General features: G+C 52.1%; 1 protein-coding gene across 2 annotated transcripts in view; it reads left to right on the top strand.

Annotated features, from left to right (window-relative positions):
* DLGAP4 (DLG associated protein 4) overlaps positions 1-27,429 on the top strand; it is a 171,977-nt gene that overhangs the window by 47,895 nt on the left and 96,653 nt on the right. For both annotated transcript variants that reach the window (XM_033186310.1, XM_033186311.1), the window contains exons 2-3: positions 19,091-20,161; positions 23,537-23,778. In XM_033186310.1, the coding sequence (XP_033042201.1) occupies positions 19,163-20,161; positions 23,537-23,778 (1,241 nt within the window). In that variant the 5' untranslated portion in view covers positions 19,091-19,162. The remainder of the gene's footprint in view (positions 1-19,090; positions 20,162-23,536; positions 23,779-27,429) is intronic.

The following is a 27,429-nucleotide window of genomic DNA, read 5'->3' on the forward strand; positions in this document are numbered from 1 at the left end:
TTCATTCCTGCTGAGGCGTGGATCAGAACTTCATTCCTTCTTATGGCAGAATTATATTCCATTGTATGGCAATACAACACGGGGAAGAGGTGGAGTGAGATTTGTATCCAAGTCAGGTAGGGTCCAAACCTGTTCTCTTCCGCCTTTAGGGATGCCTGGTTTACAAGCGCTTTCCCATCCAGCTGGTCCCATTTGCCCCTCACGAGAGCCCCACACTGTTAGGATAGTCAGCTCCAGTTTCAAATGAAGAAAACTGAGATGAAAAAAATGACTTGCCTGAGGTCACAAGGTGAGGTAGCCAAGACTGGGGTCCCAGCCCTCACAAGTGCAACAACAAACACTGCTTGAAAACGGCAGCCAAGGGGGTGATCGTGGTCTAAGGACCCTGCTGGAATGGGAAGGGGGAAAGATGAATGCCTGCGCTGACCCCCTTCCCAGGCCTATAGTTGTCCCAGTGGTGACCTGGAGAGCCGTCTCTAGGGCTGATGGGTGCTCACCCTGCGGCTGTGGCCAGCTGTCCCCCACCAGCTCTTCTGCAAGGCCCCAGGAATGTCCATCCCAGGGTGTTTTTTGGTATTTATTCATCAGCAAAAAGTTGTTTCTGTTGACTAGCACTTCTGCCAAGCGTGGCCAGGCTGCTGATTCTCCAGCTTGTGTGTACAGAAAGCTCAGAGTCAGGAGAACTGAGCCCTCGGCAGCCTCCACCTGCTGTGTGACCTTGGGCAAGTGTCAGCCCCTGCCTGAGCCCAGTTAGCAAAGTGGAGCATGAGAGAGTTGGACCAGACATGACAGGTTTGGTGCTGAGTGACATCCCATAACTCATAGGCTTTAGAGAGTATTCCATGGGGGCTCCAGAGGGCAGAGGCCCTGTTCCTGTCCCCATCCATTTCCATGTAAGCCTCATGGGAAACACTGGCATGCAGTAATCAAGTTCTAGGCCAGTGCTGCCTATGGAGAACTGTCTGTGCTGATGGCAATGGTTTACATCTGCACTGTCCACAGGGTGGCCACTAGCCATTTGTGGCCACTGAGCACTTGAAATGTGACAAATGCAGCTGAAATTTTAAATTTAATTCTATCTAAGTTTAATCATATGTCTAGAGCAGGTCTAGACAGTTGTGCTCTGGGAATACAAGGAGGGATGAGGGCCATACAGAAAGAGCTCACAGCACAGAACATACCCAACCTTTGTTCGTTCAAAACCTCCAGAGAGGGCTAGGCACAGTGGCTCATGCCTGTGATCCCAGTACTTTGAGAGGCCAAGGCAGGTGGATCACCTGAGGTCACGAGTTTGAGACCAGCCTGGCCAACATGGTGAAACCCCATCTCTACTAAAAATACAAAAATTAACCAGGCGTGATGGCACATGCCCGTAATCCCAGCTACCCAGGAGGCCGAGGCACGAAGATCACTTGAACCTGGAGGCGGAGGTTGTAGTGAGCCAAGGTTGTGCCACTGCATTCCAGCCTGGGTGACACAGTGAGACTCTGTCTCAAAAAACAAAAACAAAAACAAAAACAAACTCCAGAAACCTCCAGAGAGCACTGGCCTAGGAGTCCAGAGGTCTGGGTACAAATTGCAGCTGCCACCACTATGCTGTGTGACTGGGCCAAATCTCAGTCCCTCTCTGAACTTCTAGATGGCTAAACAGAGACGGTGCCCAGTCCTGTCTAGCTCTAGAGCCCACCCTTCCTCTAGCACCCTGACCTCCTTGTGTAGGTGGGTCTCATTGTTAGGGATAGTAACAGCAATACTTGGGTATTTGCTGTATGCCAGCCACTGTGCTGAGAGCTATCTGTCTGTGTAAACTCACTGATCTCTCCCAACAACCCTTTGGGGACACTGGGTCTCAGGGAGGTTAGGTAAGTGGCTCAAGGTCACACAGCAAGTAAATGTCAGCACCAGCATTCAAACTCGAGGAGGCTGGCTCCAGAGCCACATTCCCAGCCTCCATGCCACACGCACACATACACTATCTGCAGGGGCGCGGTTGTACTCAACCTCCCTGTGGCCAACACATGGAGCGGCAGTGAAGCCTGGAATCTCAAGTGGTGGTCTCCAGGTGAGGCCTGGAGATGGAGGGGAGGGGCCAGTCATGATCATCATCAAGATCACCCTCTCATCCCCTCAACTCAGACTTTTACTAGGTGAGGGTGGGGGAACCCGATTCCCCAAGGATTGAAAGGGTCTTGGCTTGGGAGTCCAGGGAAGAAGCTCAGACCAGACTCATGTGCTTCGCATCAGCCACAGACCTGTCTTCCTCTGCTGATGAGCATATAATTCGTTAAGCCATGACTTTTATTTATTTTTACTTATTTATTTATTATTATTTTTGGAGATAGAGTCTGGCTTTGTCACCCAGGCTGGAGTGCAATGGCATGATCTTGGCTCACTGCAACCTCCACCTCCTGGGTTCAAGCAATTCTCCTGCCTCAGCCTCCTGACTAGCTGGGATTACAGGTATGTGCCACTGTACCTGGATAATTTTTGTATTTTTAGTACAGACGGGGTTTCACCATGTTGGCCAGGCTAGCCTTGAACTCCTGACCTCAAGTGACCCGCCTGCCTTGGCCTCCCAAAGTGCTGGGATTACAGGCGTAAGCACCGTGCCTGGCCTAAAACTTGACGTTTTTGAGAATGAAACGGCACTAACTGTCGGGGACTCTGGGACAGTTGGTTGAACCTGGGCAAACCAGGATGTCTGTCACCCTCTCCATGCACCACCATGTACAGAGGGCCAGCTCTCTACAGAGTCATTGCTTCTGGCTCAGGGGGATACTTAGGTTAATCCGTGACTCCTCATGCGGGAGCTCCCATCAGGGGGAGCCCCGAGGAGGCCTTACCCACCACTTTCAAGGTCAGGGAAGATTTCTTGGAGCAGGGCGTGTCTTCTCTGAGCTTCAAGGATATTAAGCAGGGAAAGACTTGGCTAAGGACAGAGTGTTTTTAGGAAGGTTCTCAGGAACAGAAACACCAACCCAGCCTGTGTGGGATTCAGACATGGAGAAGAAGCAAACAAAAGAGGTGTGGTGAGGCCTAGCCATCAACTCCCTTCTCTCCCATCGGGCAGCTGCAGCTCTCTAGCTCCCCTCCCTTTGAGGCTCTGTCTGTCTGACTACCTCATTCATTGCAAGTGTTTATTATGCACCTACTAGGTGCCAACTCCATGCTTAGCACCAGGGATAGAGTGGAAAATGAAACAGGTGCAGTCCCTCCCCTCTTGGAGCCCACAGAGCGCAGGAGGCACTAATCAAGAATGTGAGGAGCCAAGCAGGATAACGAGAGACCCCGATACAGGTCTGGAAAGCAATCAGGAAGGGTGTCAAGAGACCGTGGCGGGAGGGAGGTGCCTTCTAGACACAGGAGTCTGGGGAGGCCTCTGAGGAGGTGACGTTTAATCAGGGATCTAAATCAATAGAAGCAGCCAAATATGTGAAGTGTTGACAGGTGGATGGAACAGGTGGATGGAACAGCATGGGCAAAGGCCCCATGGCAGGCAAGAGCTGGGAGTGCTGAGGAAGTAACTAAGGAGGAGACTGGCATGTCTGGGGAGGGCTGAGCAGGCTGGAGTATTGGGTTGTTTTTTTTGTTTGTTTTGTTTTGTTTGTTTTTGAGATAGGGTCTCACTCTGTTGCCCAGGCTGGAGTACAGTGGCACAATCACAGCTCACTGCAGCCTCAACCTCCGGGCTCAAGCAATCTTCCTGTCACAGCCTCCCAAGTCACTAGGACTACAGGTATACACCTCTACACCTGGCTAATTTTTTTTTTTTTTTTTTTAGATGGAGTCTCGCTCTGTCGCCCAGGCTGGAGTGCAGTGGCCGGATCTTAGCTCACTGCAAGCTCCGCCTCCCGGGTTTATGCCATTCTCCTGCCTCAGCCTCCCGAGTAGCTGGGACTACAGGCGCCCGCCACCTCGCCCGGCTAGCTTTTTTGTATTTTTTTTTTTTTTTTTAGTAGAGATGGGGTTTCACCGTGTTAGCCAGGATGGTCTGGATCTCCTGACCTCGTGATCCGCCCATCTCGGCCTCCCAAAGTGCTGGGATTATAGGCTTGAGCCACCGCGCCCGGCCGGCTAATTTTTTTTTAATATTTTGGAGAGACAAGGCCTCACTATGCTGCCTAGACAGATCTCAAACTGCTGGGCTCAAGTGATCCTCCCATCTTGGTCTACCAAAATGCTGTGATTACAAGCATGAGCTGCCATGCCCAGCCTGAGGCTGGAGTTCTGCCTGAGGTTGAGGGTAGACCTTGAAGCATTTTAGGGGAACTGGGTGAAGCAATCCCATTTGAGGTTTGGTGGGGTTTTTGTTGGTTTTTGTTGTTGTTGTTGTTTGAGATGGGGTTTTGCTCTTGTCGCCCAGGCTGGAGTGCAGTGGCACAATCTCAGCTCACTGCAACCTCCACCTCCCAGGTTCAAGCGATTCTCCTGCCTCAGCCTCCTGAGTAGCTGGGATTACAGGTGCTTGCCACCATGCCTGGCTAATTTTTGTATTTTTAGTGAAGAGAGGTTTCACCATGTTGGCCAGGCTAGCCTCAAACTGACCTCAGGTCACTGACCTGAGCTGACCTCAGGTGATCCGCCACCTCGGCCTCCCAAAGTGCTGGGATTACAGGCATGAGCCAACGTGCCTGGCCTCATTTGGTTGTGTGTGTTTGTGTGTGCACGTGCACGTATGTGACAGAGTCTCGCTCTTGTCGCCCAGGCTGGAGTGCAATGGTGAGATCTTGGCTCACTGTAACCCCCCTCCACCTCCCGCGTTCTAGCAATTCTCCTGCCTCAGCCTCCCAAGTAGCTGGGATTACAGGCACTCACTGCCACACCTGACTAATTTTTTATTTTTAGAAGAGACAGGGTTTCCCCACGTTGACCAGGCTAATCTCGAATTCCTGACCTCAAGTGATTCACCCACCTTGACCTCCCAAAGTGCTGGGGTTACAGGTGTGAGCCCCCACACCCGGCCCATTTGAGGTTTTTGAAGGACAACCCTGGTTCCACCTCTGTAGTCCCTTTGCTCTGAGGGTCTAGAAGCCTTCAGTTCTTAGGTCTGTGTTTTCTTATCTTTTCGGTATCTACCACAGAAAGATGAGTGCTGTGTATGGAGCCCCTGTGACCCCCAGAGTGTCTGCTGAGGCTAGGCAGGTTTCAATGGGGGTGGGGTCACAGAGAGGCCAAGTAAGCAGCTCTGTCCCTACCAAGCCCCGAGCCCCTGAGGAGCTGTGGCATCCACATCCTGGGCCCTGTGTTCAGAGTTCACTGTCAGGATGGGCCCGGGAATTCACTTCTAATGGTTGTCTTCAAGTGGAGGAGGGACCCGAGGTGGGAGCAGTGTTGGTCACACATCCCCAGCAGCCATGGCCTGCTATCTTGTTGACCAAACAACTAGTTGATTGAATGTCATGCTTTTCAGACAGTTGCTATGGACACGGACTTAGGCTGGAAACAATTCAGACCTTGAATGCATCAGGATTATGGAGCTGTCTTAGATGGAAAGAATCCCAGAATCTCAACTCAGCCTGGTGGGCGGGGCCATGGGATGTGGGCTCAAAGATCAGGCTCAGATTCATACCCAGCGCCACCCCCTCCTGGATATGGGGCCTAGAGAGGTGACTTTAGCTATTGAGCTGCTGCTCCTCCTCTAACATGGGTGGATTTGTGACCTATTTCTTTCTTTCTTTCTTTTTTTTTTTTTTTTGAGATAGAGTCTCACTCTTGCCACCTAGGCTGGAGAGCAGTGGCAAAATCATGGCTCACTGTAGTCTCCACCTCCCAGACTCAAGCAATCCTCTCACCTCAGCCTCCTGAATAGCTGGGACTACAGCTGTGTGCCACCACACCCAGCTAATTTTCTCATGCTTTATTTTTTGTAGAGATGGGGTCTCGTTTTGTTGCCCAGGCTGGTTTTGAACTCCTGGCCTCAAGTGATCTTCTTGCTCAGCCCAAAGTGCTGGGATTATAGGTGTGAGCCACTGCACTTGGTCCTCAGGGAACTATTTCTGCATAGTAAATCACCCCAAACCTTGGCCATGGTTTCCAACAATAAATATGTATCATCTCACAGAGCTTCTGGGGGTCAGGAATCGGGTAATGGCTCAGGGTCTTTCATGAGATGCAGTCAAGTTGTCAGCTGGGGCTGCCGCCGTTTAACTGGGCTGCAGGATCCCCTTCCAAGGTGGCTCACCCACAGGGCTGGCAGGTTAGTGCTGGCTGTTGGTAGGAGGCCTTAGTTCCTTCCACATGGCCCTCTCCTTAGGACTATTTGAGTGTCCTCACAACATGGTGGCTAACTTCTCCAAGGGAGCAAAGCAGAAGCTGCAGTGTCTTTCCTGACCTAGCCTCAGAGGTCACACTCAGTCATCTCCACAATATCCTATTGGTGACACCAGTCAACCCTGCTTATGTTGGGGGAGAGGGGTGTACACAAGGATGGGACTCTAGGAGGTGGGGACCACTGGGGTGTATCTTGGAGGCTGGCTGCCATGGTGGATGCAGCATTCCCAGCAGGAGTTGTAGTGAGGATTAAATGAGCTCACATATGTGAAGCACCTGGTATACAATAAGCACTAATAAAGGATCACACACAGCTCTCCCCACTAGCCTGACTGGCTTGAGTGGAAAACGTACTACCCTGTAGCTGCCTCACTTTCTACATCGTTTCTTGGCATCCCCAAGGCCTTCCAATCACTCTTTCATTCAACACACTCTTCATGAACACCTACTACATCCAGGCCCCGTGCTGGATGCTGGTGACACAGTAGTGGCAGAGACACAGTCTGTCCTTGCTATCCCAGGCTGCTTCGGGAATACATCCGAGACAGCAGAGAGGGGCTGGCAGGCGAGGAACTGCTTTGGACGGTGTGGTCAGGGATCGCCTCTCAGTGGAGGTAGCCTGTGAGCCAAGCCCTGAATGAAGTGAGGGGGGCATTATGTGGACACAGGAGGGAAGAGCACTCCAGGCAGCTGGATCAGGCAGGGCAAAAGCAGGAGCAAACCATCCATGTCCGAAAGACAGAATGAAGACCCAAGGGAAGAAGGGCAGGAAATGAGGTCGGGAAAGCCAGAAGCAGACTGGTTTTTAGGCCAGGCACAGTGGCCCACACCTGTAATCCCAGCACTTTTAGAGGCCAAGGCGGGAGGATCACCTGAGCCCAGGAGTTCAAGACTGGCCTGGGCAACATGGGGAAACCCTGTCTCTACAAAAAATACAAAAATTAGGCTGGGTGCGGTGGCTCATGCCTGTAATCCTAGCACTTTGGGAGGCCGAGGCAGGCGGATCACCTGAGGTCGGGAGTTCAAGACCAGCCAAACCAACATGGAGAAACCTAGTCTCTACTAAAAATACAAAATTAGCCAGGCGTGGTGCTGCATGCCTGTAATCCCAGCTACTCTGGAGGCTGAGGCAGGAGAATCACTTGAACCCGGGAGATGGAAGTTGCAGTGAGCCAAGACTGTTCCGTTGCACTCCAGCTTGGGCAACAAGAGTGAAAACTCTGTCTCGAGAAAAAAAAAAAAAGTAGTAGCTGTGCCTGGTGGTGCACAGCTGTAGTCCCAGCTACCCAGGAGGCTGAGACCGGAGGATCTCTTGAGTGACGTGTGCCTTTAATCCCAGTTATTTGGGAGGCTGAGGCAGGAGAATCACTTGAAATTGGCAAGCAGAGGTTGCAGTGAGCCAAGATCACACAACTGCACTCTGGCCTTGGCGACAGAGCAAAACTCTGCCTCAAAAAAAAAAAAAAAAAAAATAGGTTTTAGTCCAAGGGCCATGGGAGTCTTTGAAAGGATCTGAACAGCAGTCATCTGAGTGAGAGACAGTGGGGACTCAGCCTGGGGCAGGGCTGTGGAGGTGGAGTGGAGGAACTCCGGGGAGATGTGGAAGGGAGACTTGTTTTTAAAGTATGTGCTGCTGAATGGGATGCAGGAGTAGCGAAAGAGGAGTCAAGGGTACTTTCTGGTTTCTGACCTGAACAAGCAGGAGGGTGATGTTGTCATGAGTAGAATCGGGGCAGACTGTGGGTGGAGCAGGTCAGGGCGGGTGAGAGATCCAGTGTTCTATCTTGGACCTGTCAGACATCCAGGGCAAGATGTCAAGGAGGCAGTTAGAGATCCGAGTCTGGCGTCTGAGACAGAGATTGGGCGGAAGATGTAAATTCAGGAGTTGTCAGATAGGTGGTGTTTAAAGCCACGCGTCAGGATGAGATCAGCAGGGGAGAGGGTGTGTTAGAGCAAGGCCAAGAGCACCCGGGTCCTCTAGCATTTAGATGTCAGAGGAGAGAAGCCAGCAAGAGCCGGAGCAGGTATGAGAGATATGAGCACGGGAAGGGTGCCCAGAGACTCAGCCATGGTACAAGACAGCCAGCCACTCTCTACCTTCACCCCACCCCAGGAAGCAGCAAGGCCCTGAAGGCACCCAGAGAATCCATCCTTCCCCTTCCACACATCATCCCTTCAAAGGTCTAAGGCAGGGAATGTGTCCTCCATGGACTGCTATGTGCACCCCCAGAATGTTCGGCCATTCCACCTCACTTCATTTCTAAGCCTTCATCATCCAACTCAGCATTGAGCAGGACTACCCCTCCCTTCACTTAGACTCTCTACCTCTGTTAATGTAACCTTAGACAGAAGTAGGCTTTCTGGTAGTAGCAGATATGCAAGATATGAGTGGGGAATTGTAAGGGATCTGGGCTGGTTAAAGGGAAGGGCTGTGAAGAAAGGAAATGGGATTGGTAATGTCTGAAAAAGGGTTTAGGGTTAGATCAGTGAGAGACTTGATTGCCACACCAAGCAGTTTGGACTGAGGTGGGAAGAAGGATTCACAGGGCCGGGCGCGGTGGCTCAAGCCTGTAATCCCAGCACTTTGGGAGGCCGAGACGGGCGGATCACGAGGTCAGGAGATCGAGACCATCCTGGCTAACACGGTGAAACCCCGTCTCTACTAAAAATTACAAAAAACTAGCCGGGCGAGGTGGCGGGCGCCTGTAGTCCCAGCTACACGGGAGGCTAAGGCAGGAGAATGGCGTAAACCCGGGAGGCGGAGCTTGCAGTGAGCTGAGATCCGGCCACTGCACTCCAGCCTGGGCGGCAGAGCGAGACTCCGTCTCAAAAAAAAAAAAAGAAGGATTCACAGAAGGTTCTAGCTTAAAGGAATGATGCAGTCAGGTGAATTTTGTGTCAGAAAGAGCCACGCTGGGTTCTGTTCCTGGCCTTATCCCTAATTAGCTCTCCCATGCTCACAGGCCCACTCTGGCACCACGATGAGGTGAGGTAGGGCAGGGACGTCCCACTCTGGCATGTGGGGGTGGTGGCTGCAGACACAGAGGCACCATGGAGCAGGGAGGTTCCCAGGGAGGCAGCAGCTTTGCTGGGCCCTCCGCGTTTCCATGAAGGCAATGAGGCTTATATTAATGAGCAGTAATTATGGGCACTCGGATGGGCCTAAGTATAGCTCATTGAAAAAGGCAGCTCGAGGCAGCCAGCTGCTGCCCCCTGCAAGGTCAAGGCCTGCCTATTTTAAGACCTCCCCAAGGTGAGGATCCTGCCACCCTGGGTGTTGGGTGGCTGAGGGCCTGGCACCCAGTGGGCCAGGAACCCTGACCAAGGGAGCTCAGAGGAGTCAGGGTGACCAGATGCTCAGACCGTCCTCACTCAAACCCCCCATTGCCTAGAGGAGGAAACCAAGGCACAGAAGGAGGAAGGGACCAGTTCAAGGTCACAGCAAATAAATAGCAGGGTTTGAATTTAAATCCAAGGGGCCAGGCGCAGTGACTCATGCCTGTAATCCCAGCACTTTGGGAGGCTGAGGCAGGCGGATCACTTGAGGTCAGGAGTTCAAGACCAGCCTGGCCAATGGTGAAACCCCATCTTTACCAAAAATACAAAAATTAGCCAGGCATGGTGGCAGGCACCTGTAATCCCAGCTATTCGGGAGGCTGAGGCAGGAGAATTGCTTGAACTTGGGGGGCAGGGGTTGCAGTGAGCCAAGATCACACTACTGAACTCCAGCCTGGGTGATAGAGCAAGACTCTGTCTCAAAAAAAAAAAAAAAGATGGTATTTGAATACAGGTCCAACTACATGCAGTTTCCACCATGCTGTGCACCATTCCTCACCTGGAAGCTTTGGCCTGTCCCCAAGAAACATAGTACAGTGAGGTGAGGAGGGGAACGGAGTGTGACTGATACTGATTGGGCATCGAAATGCCAGAGGCTTTCTATATGACATCATAGTTCAACCTTATTATAATTTTTAAAAGTAAGGATCATGGCCAGGCACAGTGGCTTACGCCTGTAATCCCAGCACTTTGGGAGGCCGAGGCGGGCGGATCATCTGAGATCAGGAGTTTGAGACCAGCCTGGCCAATATGGGGAAACTCTGTCTTTACTAAAAATACAAAAATTAACTGGACGTGGTGGCACTCATCTGTAATCCCAGCTACTCGGGAGGCTGAGGCAGGGAGAATTGCTTGAACCCAGGAGGCAGAAGTTGCAGTGAGCCAAGATCATGCCGCTGTACTCCAGCCTGAGCAACAGAGTAAGACTCTGTCTCAAAAAGAAAAAGAAAAAAAAGAAAAAGGATCATTATCCCCATGTTATAGAAGAGGAAACTGAGGCTCAGGAGGAATGACTGAATCACCAAGTGTCCTGCAGTGAGGAGGGGAAGGAGTAGAATCCAGTTCTGTCCTATCTCAGGTTAGCTTCCCAGGAAACAGACAGGTTTGCATGCAGAAGTTTCCTGGGAAATCATTTCGGAACACCTGTGACAGGTGAAGGGGACAGGATTGGGCAGAGGGAAGAGTCGAACCTTGATACAGCACAACAGAGGCCTCAGTGAATCCCATGGAGAGCTCTGGAACTGGGATGGCCCTTTAGGGTTGTTCTGTATTGGGGCAAGGGAGCCACACCTTGGTACCCAAACATTGACCAGTTATTGGATGCAGGGTGCCCCTGGGAAGGAGTGTAAGGACAGACTGTGGGTGGAGCAGGTCAGGGTGGGTGGGAGAATGAGTGCTGTATCTTGGACCTGTCAGACTTCCAGGGCAAGATGTCAAGGAGGAAGTTAGAGATCCAAGTCTGGCATCTTGGGTGAGGCACCTCCCTATGGCTGAGAGCAGCTCCTAGTGGGAACTTAGCTCTAAATTGTCAGCAGCCAATGCTCTTGGCAGCTGGGGTCGTGAGTGCCTCAGTGCAGGGGGGTCCTGGGTGGCCATCACAGCATCCACTGCACATCCATCTCCAGAGCCATTCTCATTCCTCTGCCCCGAGATGAGAACTAGCCCCTGCTCTCAGGAAAGTTATGGGCACATGGACTCCTGTTTTTTTGTTTGTTTGTTTGTTTGTTTGTTTGTTTGTTTTTGAGAGAGTCTTGCTCTGTCACTCAGGCTGGAGTGCAGTGACACAATCTCAGTTCACTGCAGCCTCCACCTCCCAGATTCAAGCAATTCTCCTGCCTCTGCCTCCCAAGTGGTTGGGATTACAGGTGCAAGCCACCACGTCTGGCTAACTGTTGTATTTTTAGTAGAGATGGGGTTTCGCCATACTGGCCAGGGTGGTCTCGAACTCCTGACCTCAAGTAATCCACCCGCCTCAGCCTCCCAAAGTGCTGGGATTACAGGCATGAGCCACTGTGCCTGGCCTTACACTCCTTTTCTTTATGGTGCTCACAGGCCAGGGGATGCTGGAGGAAGGGAGGCCATCAGTGCTAATGAGGAAGGAAAGAGTGAGTAAGTGGCCAGTCCTGGAAGAGGAGAAAAACACTACTGAAACCCCACAGGGACAGAATGGGAGAAAATATTTACAAACCATATATCTGCTAAGGGTTCAATATCTAGAGTATATATAAAGAATTCCTAGAGCTCAACAACAAAAATGACAAACAACCCAATTATAAAATGGGCAAAGGACTTAAATAGACATTTCACCAAAGAAGATATACAAACAGCCAATAAGCACATGAAAAGATGCTCAACATCGTTAGTCATCGGGAAAATGCAAATCAAAGCCACAGTGAGACACCAGTTCACACCTACTAGGATGACTATAATTTTTTTAAAAAGGAAATAAGTTCTGGCAAGATCTGGGAAAACTGGAGCCCTGTACGTTGCTGGTGGGAACATCCCGTGGTGCAGCTGCTATGGAAAACAGTTTGGTGGTTCTGCAAAAAGTTAAACATAGAGGCCGGGCACAGTGGCTCACGCCTGTAATCCCAGCACTTTGGGAGGCCGAGGCGGGCGGATGACAAGGTCAGGCGTTCAAGAATAGCCTGGCCAAATGGCGAATCCCCGTCTCTACTAAAAATACAAAAAATAGCCGGGTGCAGTGAAGGGCACCTGTAATCCCAGCTGCTCGGGTTGCTGAGGCAGAAGAATGGCTTGAACCCAGGAGGCAGAGGTTGCAGTGAGCCAAGATCGTGCCTTTGCACTCCAGCCTGAGCGACAAGAGCAAGACTCCATCTCAAAAAAAAAAAAAAAAAAAGTTAAACATAGAATTACTATGTGATCCAGCAATTCCGCTTGGATATTAACCCAAAAGAATTGAAAAGAATTGAAAACAGAGACTGAAACAGATACTTGGATGCCATTGTTTGTAGCAATATTATTCACAATAGCCAAAAGGTAGAAACAATCGAAGTGTCCAGCCATAAAACAGAATGAAGTTCTGACACACGCTACAACATGGGTGAACTTAGAAAACAAACATTATGCTACATGAAATAGGTCAGACACAAAATGACAAATGTTATATGGTTCCACATATTGGGAATATTTAGCATAGGCAAATTCAGAGAGACAGAAAGTAGGTTATATATTACCAGGGGCCGCCAGGCATGGGGCTCACGCCTGTAATCCCAGCACTTTGGGCGGCCAAGGCAGGCATTTCACTTGAAGTCAAGAGTTTGAGACCAGCCTGGCTAACATGGTGAAACGCATTCTCTACTAAAAATACAAAAATTAGCTGGGTATGGTGGCATGCGCCTCTAATCCCAGCTACTTGGGAGGCTGAGGCATGAGAATTGCTTGAACCCAGTAGGCAGAGGTTGCAGTGAGCCAAGAGCACCACTGCACTCCAGCCTGGGTGACAGAGTGAGACTCTGAGACTGTCTCAAAAAAAAATAAAGAAAAGAAAATAAAAGAAATTACCAGGGGCTAGGAGAAGGAGGAGAAAAGAAGTTTTTGCTTAATGGGTACAGAGTTTCTGTTTCGGGTGATGGAAAGGTTTTGGAACTAGATCGTGGTGATGGTTACACAACATTGTGAGTGTCCATAATGCCACTGAATTGTACACTTAAAGATGGTTCAAATGGCAAATTTTATGTTACATGTATTTTACTACAATAAAAGTAAAACCTATGGGAAATAGGAAAATTTATAGATACAGATGGTATCTATGGACTGTGGTTGTCAGAAGCTGGGAAGAGGGGAAAATAGGGAATGACTGCTTATTGAGGATGGGGTTTGCTTTTGGGGTTATGAAAATGTTTCAGGGCTGGGCATAGTGGCTCACACCTGTAATCCCAACACTGTGGGAGGCTGAGGCAGGAGCACTGCTTGAGCCCAGGAGTTCCAGACCAGCCTGGGCAACGTAGTGAGACTCCTGTCTGTACCAAAAAAAAAAAAAAGTTTTTTCTAATTAGCTGGGCGTGTACCTGTTGTCTCAGCTACTCAAGAAGCTGAGGTGGGAGGACACTTGAGCCCAGGAGGTCAAAGCTGCGGTGAGCCATGATCACACCACTGCACTCCAGCCTGGGCAACAGAACGAGACCCTGTCTCGAAAGAAAGAGACTGGGTGCAGTGGCTTATGCCTGTAATCCCAACACTTTGGGAGGCAGAGGCGGGTGGGTCACGAAGTCAGGAGTTAGAGACCAGCCTGGCCAACATACTGAAACCCCATCTCTACTAAAAACTACAAAAATTAGCTGGATGTGGTGGCATGAACCTGTAGTCCCAGCTACTCGGGAGGCTGAGGCAGGATAATTGGTTGAACCCAGGAGGCAGAGGTTGCAGTGAACTGAGACCATGCCGCTGCACTCCAACCTGGGTGACAGAGTGAGACTCCATCAAAAGAAAAAAGAGAGAGAGGAAAGGAGAAGAGAGAGAGAAAGGAGAAAGGAAAGGAAAAAAGAAAGGAAATATTTCAGAACTAGATGGAGGTAGTGATTACACAGCATTGTGAATTTACTAAATGTCACTAAATTGTACACTTTAAAATGACTAATTTTATGTTTCATTAATTTCTCCTCAATTTTTTTTAAAAAAGGACAAAAGGGCCGGGCGCGGTGGCTCATGCCTGTAATCCCAGCACTTTGGGAAGCCGAGGCAGGCGGATCACGAGGTCAGGAGATCGAGACCATCCTGGCTAACACGGTGAAACCCTGTCTCTACTAAAAATAAAAAAAACTAGCCGGGCGTGGTGGCGGGCGCCTGTAGTCCCAGCTACTTAGGAGGCTGAGGCAGGAGAATGGCGGGAACCCAGGAGGCGGAGCTTGCAGTGAGCCAAGACCGCGCCACTGCACTCCAGCCTGGGCAATACAGTGAGACTCTGTCTCCAAAAAAAAAGGACAAAAGGATGGGCACGGTGGCTTACGCCTGTTATCCCAGCATTTTGGGAGGCCAAGGTGGGTGGATCACAGGAAGTCAGGAGTTCGAGACCAGCCTGGTCAACATGGTGAAAACCTGTCGCTACTACAAATACAAAAATTAGCCAGGCGTGGTGTTGCATACCTGTAATCCCAGCTACTAGGAAGGCTGAGGCACGAGAATCACTGGAACCCAGGAGGCAGAGGTTGCAGTGAGCTGAGACCGCCCCATTGCACTCCAGCCTGGGCGACAAGAGCGAGACTCTGTGTCAAAAAATAAAAATAAGGCCAGGCGCGGTGGCTCACGCCTGTAATCTCAGCACTTTGGGAGGCCAAGGCAGGCGGATCACGAGGTCAGGAGATTGAGACCATCCTGGTTAAGATGGTAAAACCCCGTCTCTACTAAAAATACAAAAAATTAGCTGGGCATGGTGGTGGGCACCTGTAGTCCCAGCTACTTGGGAGGCTGAGGCAGGAGAATGGCGTGAACCCAGGAGGCGGAGCTTGCAGTGAGCCAAGATCACGCCATTGCACCCAGCCTGGGCAACAGAGCGAGACTCCATCTCAAAAAATATAAAATAAATTAAAAAATAAAAAGAGAAAAAAACTGGAAAAATAAAATCCATACTCGGGAAAAGATATAGCTTTTCTATGACACATTTATTAGAGTATAAGGAGCTCAGAAAACAAATGAACTAAACTTACAACTCAAAAAGATGGAAAAGGTATTAGAATAAGAGAGAGTGCTGAACCCAGCTTTAGCAGGGATGAGGGAGGGAGGCACCTTCCAAGGGGAGGGTTGAACCTCTAGGACTGTACTGTCAACCTGGCAGTCACTTGCCACATGTGCTATTTAAATTAATTAAACTTTTTTTTTTTTTGAGATGGAGTCTTGCTCTGTTGCCAGGCTGGATTTGCAGTGGTGCGATCTCAGCACACTGCAACCTCTGTCTCCTGGGTTCAAGCCATTCTCCTGCCTCAGCCTCCCGAGTAGCTGGGACTACAGGCGCCCGCCACCATGCCCAGCTAATTTTTTTGTATTTTTAGTAGAGAAGGGGTTTCACCATGTTAGCCAGGATGGTCTCGATCTCTTGACCTTGTGATCCATCTGCCTCGGCCTCCCAAAGTGCTGGGATTACAGGCGTGAGCCACTGCGCCTGGCCTGAACTTTTTAAAATATTAAAAATTCAGTTTCCCAGTTGCACTAGCTGCATGTCAAGTGCTCTGTGGCCCAGTGGCTACCATATTGGACAGCACAGATCTAGGGGAAGATGGACAAGAAACTAGAAAACAAGTAAACATGTGAGAGTTTCCCAGAGCAGTGAGAGCTATGAAGAAGTCCTGAAGGGTGTGAGCTTGGCTAGCAGATAGACAGCAAGAGATGGGAACAAGGCTGGAGAAGCTGGTGGAGACTGGGCCATGCCAGGCCAGATGGACATCTACTCTTTGCTGAGGCCGCGCCTGGTACTGTCCCATCCTCCTCACCCTCTGCCCCTCAGCTGGTGGATCCAGCCCCCACATTGTCCCCTTTCTTTGCACCTCCTCCAGTTCAGCAGGGCCAGTGGGCTGGGTGGGGCCTGCATTAAGAGTCAAGAAGACCTGGGTTCCAGGCCTGGTTCTGTGTGACTTTGTGCTGTCTGATTCCCAGACTGGTGCACTTTGAATCATAGGATGTTCTAGTGGTCACAGTCTAAAATGGATTGCAGAGCTGCATTCTCTCTGGAAGTTCTAGGGGAGAATCCATCACTTTTTTTGAGACACAGTCTCACTTTGTTGCCCAAGCTGGTCTCAAACTCCTGGCCTCAAGCAATCCTCCTGCCTTGGCCTCCCAAAATGCTGGGATTACAGGTGTAAGCCACCATGCCCAGCCACCTCTGCCGGCTTCTGAAGCCTGCCTGCATTCCTTGGCTCATGTCTCCACATCACTCTGATCTCTGCTTCTGTCAGCACATCTCCTCTGACTCTGACCTTCCTGCCTGTTTATTTATTTATGTATTTATTTTTGAGACAGAGTCTCACTCTGTTGCCCAGGATGGAGTGCAATGACACAATCTTGGCTCACTGCAAACTCCACCTCCATGTTCAAGTGATTTTCCTGTCTCAGCCTCCCAAGTAGCTGGGATTACAGGCACACGCCACCACGCCCAGTAATTTTTGTATTTTTAGTAGAGATGGGGTTTCACGACGTTGGCCAGGCTGGTCTCAAACTTCTGACCTCAAGTGATCTGCCCCGCCTTGGCCTCCAAAAGTGCTGGGATTACGTAAAGGTGTGATCCACCATGCCTGGCCCATGCCTGTTTCTTTTCTTTTCTTTTCTTTTCTTTTTTTTTTTGAGACAGAGTCTCATTCTGTCACCCAGGCTGGAGTGCAGTGGCACGACCTCAGCTCACTGCAAACTCTGCCTGCTAGATTCAAGTGATTCTCCAGCAGCCTCAGCCTCCCAAGTAGTTGGCATTACAAGCACATGCCACCACACCCAGCTAAGTTTTTGTATTTTTAATAGAGACGGGGTTTCACTGTGTTGGCCAGGGTGGTCTCAAACTCCCAATCTCAAGTGATCCACCTACCTTGGCCTCTGAAAGTGCTGGGATTACAGGTGTGAACCACCATGCCCAGCCCATGCCTGTTTCTTATAGGAACCGTATGATTAGCTTGTGCCCATCCAGATAATTCATGATAGTCTCACCATCTCAAGATCCTTAATCACATTTGCAAAATAACCACACCTGCCAAGTTCCTTTTGACAGGGTCGTGGGCATATTTGGGGACCATTATTCTGCCCTCCATGCTTGATGTCAGCCAGAGCTTTTGTGCTATGACCTGACCCAGCCCTTCCGAGAGCCCTCCCTCCACAATCCTTGTCCTCACTTGCTCTGCTCCAGCCACACTGACTCTTTGCCAATCCTCAGCACACCAGGCTCAGGCCAGACCAAGTTTTGGGACTCCCAGTACAGGGCCTGTGGAGGCCGGGGCTTAGAAACCTCGCCAACCTTTCTGCTCCATGGCAGACAGGAAGACCGAGGCCCAGGCCCAGAAAAGGGAAGGGACTTACCTAAGTTTTGGACGAGTATTTCCAGGATGACCCCATTTTGCAGCAGGGGAAACTGAGGCACAGCAACTGCACCTAAATGCCACCCTCTTGTGAGCCCTTGCCTTTTCCTGAGGATGTGCCCCCGTTACTGACTCTGAGAGCTCTATTCCAGGCTATCGTTGCTTCATCTCAATTGGAAATGATGGGCCTATGGGCTTGTTGGCCTCTTTGGTGTCTGAAGCCCTCAGCACCTGCCCAGCAGTCACACTTGGTAGACATTGGGTGAAGGGCAGAGGGCTTACATTTGACATAGGAATTCCTCTATTAAAGAGTTGGACGGTACTGCCCTCAGACCTGGAATAGATGGGCCTTGCCCTGGGTCCTGCTTTTTGGAAGGCCTCTCTAGCCAGGCACAGTGGCCCTCAGGTATAACCCCAGCACTTTGGGAGACCAAGGCTGGAGGATCGCTTGATCCCAGGAGGCCAAGGCTGCAGTGAGCTGTGACTTGTTGCAAAAAAAAAAAAAAAAAAAAGCCAGTCATGGTGGCTCACGCCTGTAACCTCAGCACTTTGGGAGGCCAAGGCGGGCAGCTCACTTGAGGTCAGGAGTTCGAGACCAGCCTGGCCAACATGGTGAAACCCTGTCTCTACTAAAAATACAAAAATTAGCCATGTGTGGTGGTGTCGGCCTGTAATCCCAGCTACTGGGCAGGCTGAGGCAGGAGAATCACTTGAACCCAGGAGACGGAGGTTGCAGTGAGCCGAGATCACACCATTACACTCCAGCCTGGGTAACAGAGTGACTCTGTCTCTAAAAAAAAAAAAAATCCTCTCTGGCCCTCTAAAAGCCCGTGTTTTTCCCCATAAGGCAAGGAGAGTTCAGGAGTCCTGGAGACATGCCCACCAGCAGACTGTATTCCCCCATAGACCACCCTGGATACTGGGAACCCTGGGATTCCCTGCTAAAATGACCCAAGCCTGCCTCCAGGGCCAGCACAGGGTCCTCCCATGGGAGGTGGACCCTGCCACAGGGACCATCCTGGGGTTCCGGGATGACTGTTTAGGGGCCTGTGGACAGAGCTAGGAGATGTGGGCTGGGGTATTTGCATCCATGTGGCCCCTCGGGGTGAGGGACAGAGTCAGAAACGGAAAGAGAGTGGAGGATGGGCAGCCCACCACTCATATTCCATCATGAAATTCAGAGGAGACCCAGAACTCTGCGTCGGAGCCTGGCTTTCCAGGTTGTTTTGAAGATACAGTCCTCAAGCTAGAAGAATGGAAGATGTGTTTGTCTGATAGTCGGTAGCTTGAGTTGTAACTTTTATTTACACATAGAGTACGTGGGCCTCAGTGTGTACTCCTGTCCTCAGGCCCACAACATGGAGGACTGGCTTCAGAGATCCTCCCAGCCTGGCGATCTGGATCTGACCTTCCTGGTACCCCTCCCCCAAATCCAGCTGACCAGCTGACTGCTTTCTGTCTTCTCTCCCCAGGATAGCTGCCGCCCGGGAGAGGCGACCCGGGCGCCCTGCTAGGGTGACGGCCCCTGCCCTCGGCCCGGGATCATGAAAGGCCTCGGTGACAGCCGCCCACGCCACCTCTCCGACAGCCTAGACCCACCCCACGAGCCCCTGTTTGCAGGGACCGACCGCAACCCCTACCTGCTGTCGCCCACGGAGGCCTTCGCCCGTGAGGCCCGCTTCCCCGGGCAGAACACCCTGCCGGGGGATGGCCTCTTTCCCCTCAACAACCAGCTGCCCCCGCCCAGCAGCACCTTTCCCCGCATCCACTACAACTCCCACTTCGAGGTGCCAGAGGAGAGCCCCTTCCCCAGCCATGCTCAGGCGACCAAGATCAACCGGCTGCCCGCCAACCTCCTGGACCAGTTTGAGAAGCAGCTGCCCATCCATCGTGATGGCTTCAGCACCCTCCAGTTCCCCCGTGGTGAGGCCAAGGCCCGTGGTGAGAGCCCTGGCCGTATCCGCCACCTGGTCCACTCAGTCCAGCGGCTTTTCTTCACCAAGGCACCCTCACTGGAGGGCACAGCGGGCAAGGTCGGTGGCAATGGCAGCAAGAAGGGTGGCATGGAGGACGGCAAGGGCCGGAGGGCCAAAAGCAAGGAGCGGGCCAAGGCTGGGGAGCCCAAACGGCGCAGCCGCTCCAACATCTCAGGCTGGTGGAGCTCTGATGACAACTTGGACGGCGAGGCCGGCGCCTTCCGCAGCAGTGGCCCAGCCTCCGGGCTGATGACACTAGGCCGCCAGGCAGAACGCAGCCAGCCACGCTACTTCATGCACGCCTACAACACCATCAGTGGGCACATGCTCAAAGCCACCAAGAACAACACTACCGAGCTGACCGCCCCACCACCCCTGCCCGCACCCCCAGCCACCTGCCCCAGCCTTGGGGTGGGCACTGACACCAACTACGTCAAACGGGGCTCCTGGTCCACTCTGACACTCAGCCATGCCCACGAGGTCTGCCAGAAGACCTCGGCCACCTTGGATAAGAGCCTGCTCAAGTCCAAATCCTGCCACCAGGGTCTAGCCTACCATTACCTGCAGGTGGGTCTCTGCCAGGGTCAGGGGTGGGGTGAGGGCTCTGGGGACGACACCAGTTTTGAGGCCTAGCTGTACCACAGATTCACTTGGAAAGTCGCTTCATTCTGGGCCTCTGTGGCTCAACTATAAAATGGGTGGCCCAGTGGTACCTGCTAATCAGGGAGTCCTTCCACTGGTCATGCTCTCAACAGAGATTAATTAGGGCCTTTCTGAGCCCAGCCCTGAGCAGGGACTAAAATATGTTCCTGCCCTTTAGAAGACAAATCTGGAAGTTGTGCCATCCCAACCCCCTCACAGAACCAATTGCATGGCCTTCTAATTGCCAGCCTCTGCCTGCCACCCCCATCAGACTGACAGCTGTTTGAAGACAGGGATCACATCTGATGCAGCCATGTGTCCCCAAGGCCCAGGACAGGGTCTGGCATGCAGGAAGTGCTCAGGAAATGTAAGTGAGAGAGGGGTAGATGGACAGATGGACAGTTAAATGAACAGAGTCAGAAATAAAGAAGACACAGTCCCAAAGATTAGGATACTGGGAAAGACATGAACGGTCATGTCAGTGTCAGCAGAGTGTCATGGGGATCAGTACCGAGAGCTGCAGGGACCCAGGGGGTCCTAACCCAGCTTGGGGGAATACCTTCTTCTTTCAAATGCTAACACTGATTCAGGCACTTGCTGTGCACCAAAGCCACATGGCTTGAAAGTAGCAGAAGGCTGAGACATCACTGTGGCTGCACATTTCCAAATGGCTCTCAAGGAGGGTAGAGCAAGGGGCTGTGAACTGAATGGCTCCCCAGGGCAAAGCCAGGCTATGGGTGGAAATTACAGAAAGCAGATTTTAGTTGGAAGGAGGCGCTTCTGTAGGTAGTGAGTGCCTCATCTCAGGGGGAATGCAAGTGCAGGCCTGGCCAGCCCTTGGGAACTCTAATGAGTCTTTTGTTTTTTTTTAGACAGTTTCATTTTTGTTGCCCAGGCTGGAATGCAGTGGCGCCATCTCAGCTCACTACAATCTCCGCCCCCACCGGGTTCAAGCAATTCTCCTGCCTCAGCCTCCTAAGTAGCTGGGATTACAGGCACCCACCACCATGCCTGGTTAATTTTTTGTATGTTTAATAGAGACGGGATTTCATCATGTTGGCCAGGCTGGTTTTGAACTCCTAACCTCCAGTCTGCTTCAGACTCCCAAAGTGCAGGGATTACAGGACTGAGCCACTGCGCCTAGGCATTTTTTTTTTTTCTAGATGGAATTTCAAACTTGTCACCCAGGCTGGAGTACAATGGCGCGATCCTGGCTCACTGCAACCTCCACCTCCTGGGTTCCAGTGATTCTCCTTCCTCAGCCTTCCGAGTTGCTGGGATTATAGGTGCGAGCCACCACGCCTGGCCAATTTTTGTATTTTTAGTGGAGATGGGGTTTCATCATGTTGGCCAGGCTGGTCTCGAATTCCTGACCTCAGGTGAGGACCTGCCTCAGCCTCCCAAAGTGCTGGGATTACAGACGTGAGCCACCACGCCCAGCCATGAGATGCATTTTGAACGAGATGATCTTTGGGGTCTAACAAAGCCCTGACTTCTTATCATCTTGTATGAAATACCAGAAACAGTGAGACATTTTCTTTTTCAATAGGAGGAAACTGAAATCCAGGCAGTATTTGATATATTTAGGGCTCTTGTGGTTCTGAAACTGCTTCCTTGGTTTAGAAGCATTAGGGAGGGTGATGTGTGACCGGGCTTCCTCTCAAAATGTTATAGTTGGGTCTGATCATGTAACAATGCCGCAGAAACACCATGAGAGGGTGGCCCTGTGGGCCCTGGAGTCTGTGCTGCCTGTTTGGGTGACAGGAGGTGAGTGGGTGGCTTAGCAACAGTTTCTGAGCAGTGATGTACAAGGCCACATTCCCAAGGGACACTGGGGATAGTGGGGCTGGACTAGCAAGTGGCTTGTAGGCAAAATGCACTGGTCCTAGGATGGGCAGTCTGCTGAGGGTTTATGGGAAGGCTGGGTGGGGCAGGAGTGGGAGTCCTAGACGTTACCTTTCCTTTGTGGAAAGTGGGCCTCTGGCATGGAGGGCATGGAGAAGGGTGCAGTACCTGTGTGGGTGTGGCCCTTGGGCAGTGTGCATATGTGTATGTGATAGAGAGTGGGCATGCCGTGTACACTCAATACGTGGGCTTGGACATCTGTGGTGACATGTGTAGCCTGGTGAGGGGTACGCTGTGTGCATGTGGAGGCGGGAACAATGCAAGGTGGATACATGTTGTGTGTCCACAGTGCAGTAGTTGCTGGTGCAAATGTCCAGAGGGAGGGTAGTGGGAAGATGAGTGTGCTCTGTATATATGTTGCATACTTGTGGAGGGGTTGCCATGACGAAGTGGCTGCTGGTGTGTGTCCTTGGTGAGGTGTGTGATACACTGGGGGTACTGAGGGGCATGGGGCGTATGCTTGTTCTGTACATATTGAGATATGTGTATAGGATGAGGCATGTTCACTCTGTGCACAGGCTGTGTGTGAGTGCTGAGATGTGTGCATTTTTCATTACACAGTGACCATCCACTGTGTTTCCGTAACAGTGTAAATGAAATGGCCAGGAATGTAGCCTGTGTGCACTGCCCTGGGGCGGCCAGCAGAGCCTGGCCTCAGAAGGACAGGGGAGGTCCCCTCTGTTGGTTACTGCCACCATAACCACTGGGGACTGGGGGACCAGGGCTGCCCTCACAGCTGTGACCTCACTTGCCCTATCACAGCCCCGTTCCGTGGACGGATTCCCTGAAGTTCAGATGGGAAAACAGCCCTTTTTCCAGCTCACCATGTGGCTACCTGACCCGGGGAAGCAGTCTGCTCTCTGTACCTCAGTTTTCCCACCTGTAGGACAGAGAATATCCATTGACTCTGGGACCCTGTCCCCCCTCCATGCTGATGTGCCAGGGTCCTCTTGATTCCCCATTCTAGGCTCAGGTTCTGGATCCAGGTCTGGGGCCTCTTTCTGCAAGTGCCTTGCGTCCCTCAGGCCTGGTGTTCTCATCTGTGCAGTGGGATCATAAGCATCCCCTGAGACAGCCAGAGTGAAGTGACTGTGGGGCCAAGTAGAGATGGCTGCAGTGGAGGCCACCGTGACCACAGGGCCTAGGGCATTGCTTCTGGGGCAAACCCAGCCTGGGATCCATGGAGAAATCCGAGGCTGGAGAGACTCTGGCACCTGGGTATTCCTCCCAGCCCAGGGCTCTGCTCTGCTGCCCCTTGGTTTCAAAAGCGGGAAACCCAGCACGTGAGCCTGAACTCTGCAGGGAACGAGGGAGCTTCAGGTCCCGGAGATGGGGGTTCTCGCCATCTGCTCATTTTCCGCGGTGGCCCCACTGAGTCCTGTGCCCCACCCCCAGGTGCCCGGCGGCGGCGGCGAGTGGAGCACGACGCTGCTGTCCCCACGCGAGACGGATGCCGCGGCCGAGGGCCCCATCCCGTGCCGACGCATGCGCAGCGGCAGCTACATCAAGGCCATGGGCGACGAGGACAGCGACGAGTCCGGCGGCAGCCCCAAGCCCTCACCCAAGACCGCGGCGCGGCGCCAGAGCTATCTGAGGGCCACGCAGCAGTCGCTGGGAGAGCAGAGCAACCCCCGCAGGTAGGCGCGCAGCTCCACCCCTAGGGTCCCGCCCATAGGCAAGCCTCGTCCACTACGAGTCCTGCTCCGTGGGAGGGCCCTCCCATTAAAATAAGCCCCGCCCCCTTTGAGCCCCGCCCACTTATGAGTCCTGCCCCCTGAGAGAACCCCTTCATTAAAATAAGGCCCACCTGGCCCGCTGGTTCACGCCTGTAATCCCAGAACTTTGGGAGGTCGAGGCGGGTGGATCACTTGAGGTCAAGAGTTGGCCAACATGGGGAAATCCCGTCTCTACTAAAAATACAAAAATTAGCTGGGCTAGCGGCAGGCGCCTGTAATCCCAGCTACTTGGGAGACTGAGGTAGGAGAATCGCTTAAACTCGGGAGGCGGAGGTTGCAGTGAGCCGAGATCGTGTCACTGCACTCCAACATGGGCGACTGAGCTAGACTCCGTATCAAAAAAAAAAAAAAAAGGAAGAAAGAAAGAAAAAGAAAAGCCCCGCCCGCGTGGAAGCCCCTCCCAGAAGCTTTTCTCGCTCCTTCGGGTGAGCCCCGCCCACTTGTGAGCCCTCCCGGGGAAAACCTCTTTCAGTAAGTACAAGTCCCGCTCACCCGCAAGCCTCCTCCCCTAGGTGAACCCCTGATAGATATGCCCCACCCCGGGAGCCTTGCCTTCCTCCCATTCGGTTGTCCCCTGGAGATCCCAGCCCACAGATGAATCCTGTCCCTCAGCTTCAGATCCAGGTGAACTGGCTGCTATAATGATCCAGGCCCCCTAAGTGAACCCGCTGTCAGGTTAGCTCCCTCCATGAGATCCTCAGGTTGGCCCTGCACTCTGATGAGACCTGGAAGAGCCCCGCCAATTGGAGAACCACCCCTTGAGCCCCACTCACAATTCAGCCCTGACCACAGGTGAGCCACATCCTTTGGTAAACCCCAGTAATGAAAGCCACTCTCAGGTGATAGGTGCAGGTAAACCCCTCCTACAGGAGCCACTTCCCCAGGTAAGTTCCACTCCCACAGGTGAACTGTCCCACGGGATCTTGGTCTTCAGGTTAGTAGAGCCTGCCCTAAGTGAGTGCATCACCTGTAACAGCACTGCCTAAGGAAGGCCAGAGCCCGCTCTACCCTTGCCCCTGTAACTGATCCCTGTGGGGAGCTCCAAGATGGGGGAGGGAGGTGAATCCAGAGGTCAAAGAGTGATAGACAGGCTTTTCCTGTCCCAGTGCCTGCCTGGAATTCACCAGCCAAGCCCCATCGTGTTGCTGTAAGGCTTGGCGGAGTTAGAGGAAACAAGCTTCTCCCTAGATCTTCAACTATGGGGGACAGGAGCCAAGGCTTCATGGAGGAGGTGGCCTGGGAAGACTGAGGCAGAGGGAAGAGAACAGGTCAGGTGACACTGGTACCTAGGCAGGAAGAGGGCAGTGTTCTTGGAGCAGCCAGGAGTCTAGTTGACTGGGCAGAAGACAGAGAATGGCCTCCAGGATGGAATTCAGGACACCACCAGACAATCCCAGGTCTGCCCCTCTCTTAACCTTAGTTTCTCCATCTTTTTTGGGGGGTAAGTGGGGAACAGGGTCTTGCTATGTCACCCAGGTTAGAGTGCAATAGTGCAATCATGGCTCACTGCAACCTCGACCTCCTGCACTCAAGTGATCCTCCTACCTCAGCATCCTGAGTAGCTGGGAGTACAGTCGTGGACCACCATGCCCAGCTAATTTTTTTTTTTTTTTTTTTTTTTTTTGAGACGGAGTCTCGCTCTGTCGCCCAGGCTGGAGTGCAGTGGCCGGATCTCAGCTCACTGCAAGCTCCGCCTCGTGGGTCTACGCCATTCTCCTGTCTCAGCCTCCGGAGTATCTGGGACTACAGGCATCCGCCACCTGGCCCGGCTAGTTTTTTGTATTTTTTTAGTAGAGACGGGGTTTCACCATGTTAGCCAGGATGGTCTCGATCTCCTGACCTCGTGATCCGCCCACCTCGGCCTCCCAAAGTGCTGGGATTACAGGCTTGAGCCACCGCGCCCGGCCTAATTTTTTAAAAGAAGTTTTTGTGACTGGGCACAGTGGCTCACGCTTGTAATCCCTGCACTTTGGGAGGCCAAGGCAGGCAGATCACTTGAGGTCAGGAGTTCAACGCCAGCCTGGTCAACATGGCGAAACCGCATCTCTACTAAAAATATAAAAATTAGCAGGTCATGGTGGTGCACACCTGTAATCCCAGTTACTAGGGAGGCTGAGGCACGAAAATCACGTGAACCCAAGAGGCAGAGGTTGCAGGGAGCTGAGATCATGCCACTGCACTCCAGCCTAGGTGATAGAGTGAGACTGTCTCAAAAAAAAAAGAAAAAAAAATATGTATGTATATATTGCTCTCCCCTTGCTCATCACCCCCCACACTGCCCAGGCTGGCAGTGGCTTCCGTTTTTCCCTCTGCCACTGGATGACCTTCGCCAGTCTTTTTCCCTCTGGGCCTCAGTTTCCCAGGCCTCACTATGTTGCCCAGAGTGGTGTTGAACTCCTCGGCTCAAGTGACTCTTCTGCTTTGGCCTCCCAAAGTGCTGGAATTATAGGTGTGAGCCCCCATGCCTGCTCTGTTTCCCCATCTTTTTTTTTTTTTTTTGGAGACGGAGTCTCACTCTGTCGCCCAGGCTGGAGTGCAATGGCACAAACTTGGCTCACTACAACCTCCACCTCCTGGGTTCAAGCAATTCTCCTGCCTCAGCCTCCCGAGTAGCTGGGATTACAGGCGCATGTCACCATGCCCGGCTAATTTTTGTATTTTAGTAGAGATGAGGTTTCACCATGTTGTCCAGGCTGGTCTCAAACTCCTGACCTCAGGTGATCCACCCGCCTCGGCCTCCCAAAGTGCTGGGGTTACAGGCATGAGCCACCACGCCCAGCCCAGTTTCCCCATCTTTAAGTGAAGGGGCTGAGCTGTAGGATCTCTAAGATCCCTTCTAGTACTGAGATCCTACTAGGATATCTATGAGTGACCAGTGGGCAGTAAGGTGGGAGAGGCAGGAAGCCCGGGGCTTAGGCCTAGATTCAAGGGAAGCAATAATAATAACAGTAGTAATAGTAGCAATAATAGTAAGAGCTGCTGTCTGTTAGCACTTGCCCGCTGGCCACTGTGCCTGACCCGATGTCCTTTAATCTGCATCACTGAATCCTCACTGCAGCCCCAGCAGGCAGGCAGTGTCATCCCCATTTTAGAGATGAGGAAACTGAGACTTAAGTAAGGGGTAATGACTTGCCCAGGGTCACCCAGCAGAGAAAGCTGGATTCCAGTCCAAACCCTTCTGTATCAGGGGCCGAGCTATTGGATGCTTGGATTTTATCCCCAGAATGAGGACTGGGGGAGGCCCAGGGTCAGGTAGACATGAGAAAGATTAAAGGACTGGGGTCATGGAGATAAGGGGTGAGTCTAGGGGCCTGATAGAAGCCACTTGAACATCGCCGCAGAGTTGATGCCCTTTGGGAACCCTAGGCTGTAGAACTTAACCCACCTCTGTCTGGCCTCTGGAAATGTCCCAGACCTGCAAGGAGGAAGGAAAGGGGCTGCAGAATTGGGCAGGGCCAGCCTTGGGCTTTAAACAGTCAAATGCAAGCTCGTGCTGCCACCCTGCGGCTGCAGTGGGCATCACAGGGGTGGACCACCTGTGCATCACAGATG

The sequence above is a fragment of the Trachypithecus francoisi genome, unplaced genomic scaffold, assembly GCF_009764315.1.
Source record: "Trachypithecus francoisi isolate TF-2019V2 unplaced genomic scaffold, Tfra_2.0 Lachesis_group21, whole genome shotgun sequence".
Lineage (NCBI taxonomy): Eukaryota > Metazoa > Chordata > Mammalia > Primates > Cercopithecidae > Trachypithecus > Trachypithecus francoisi.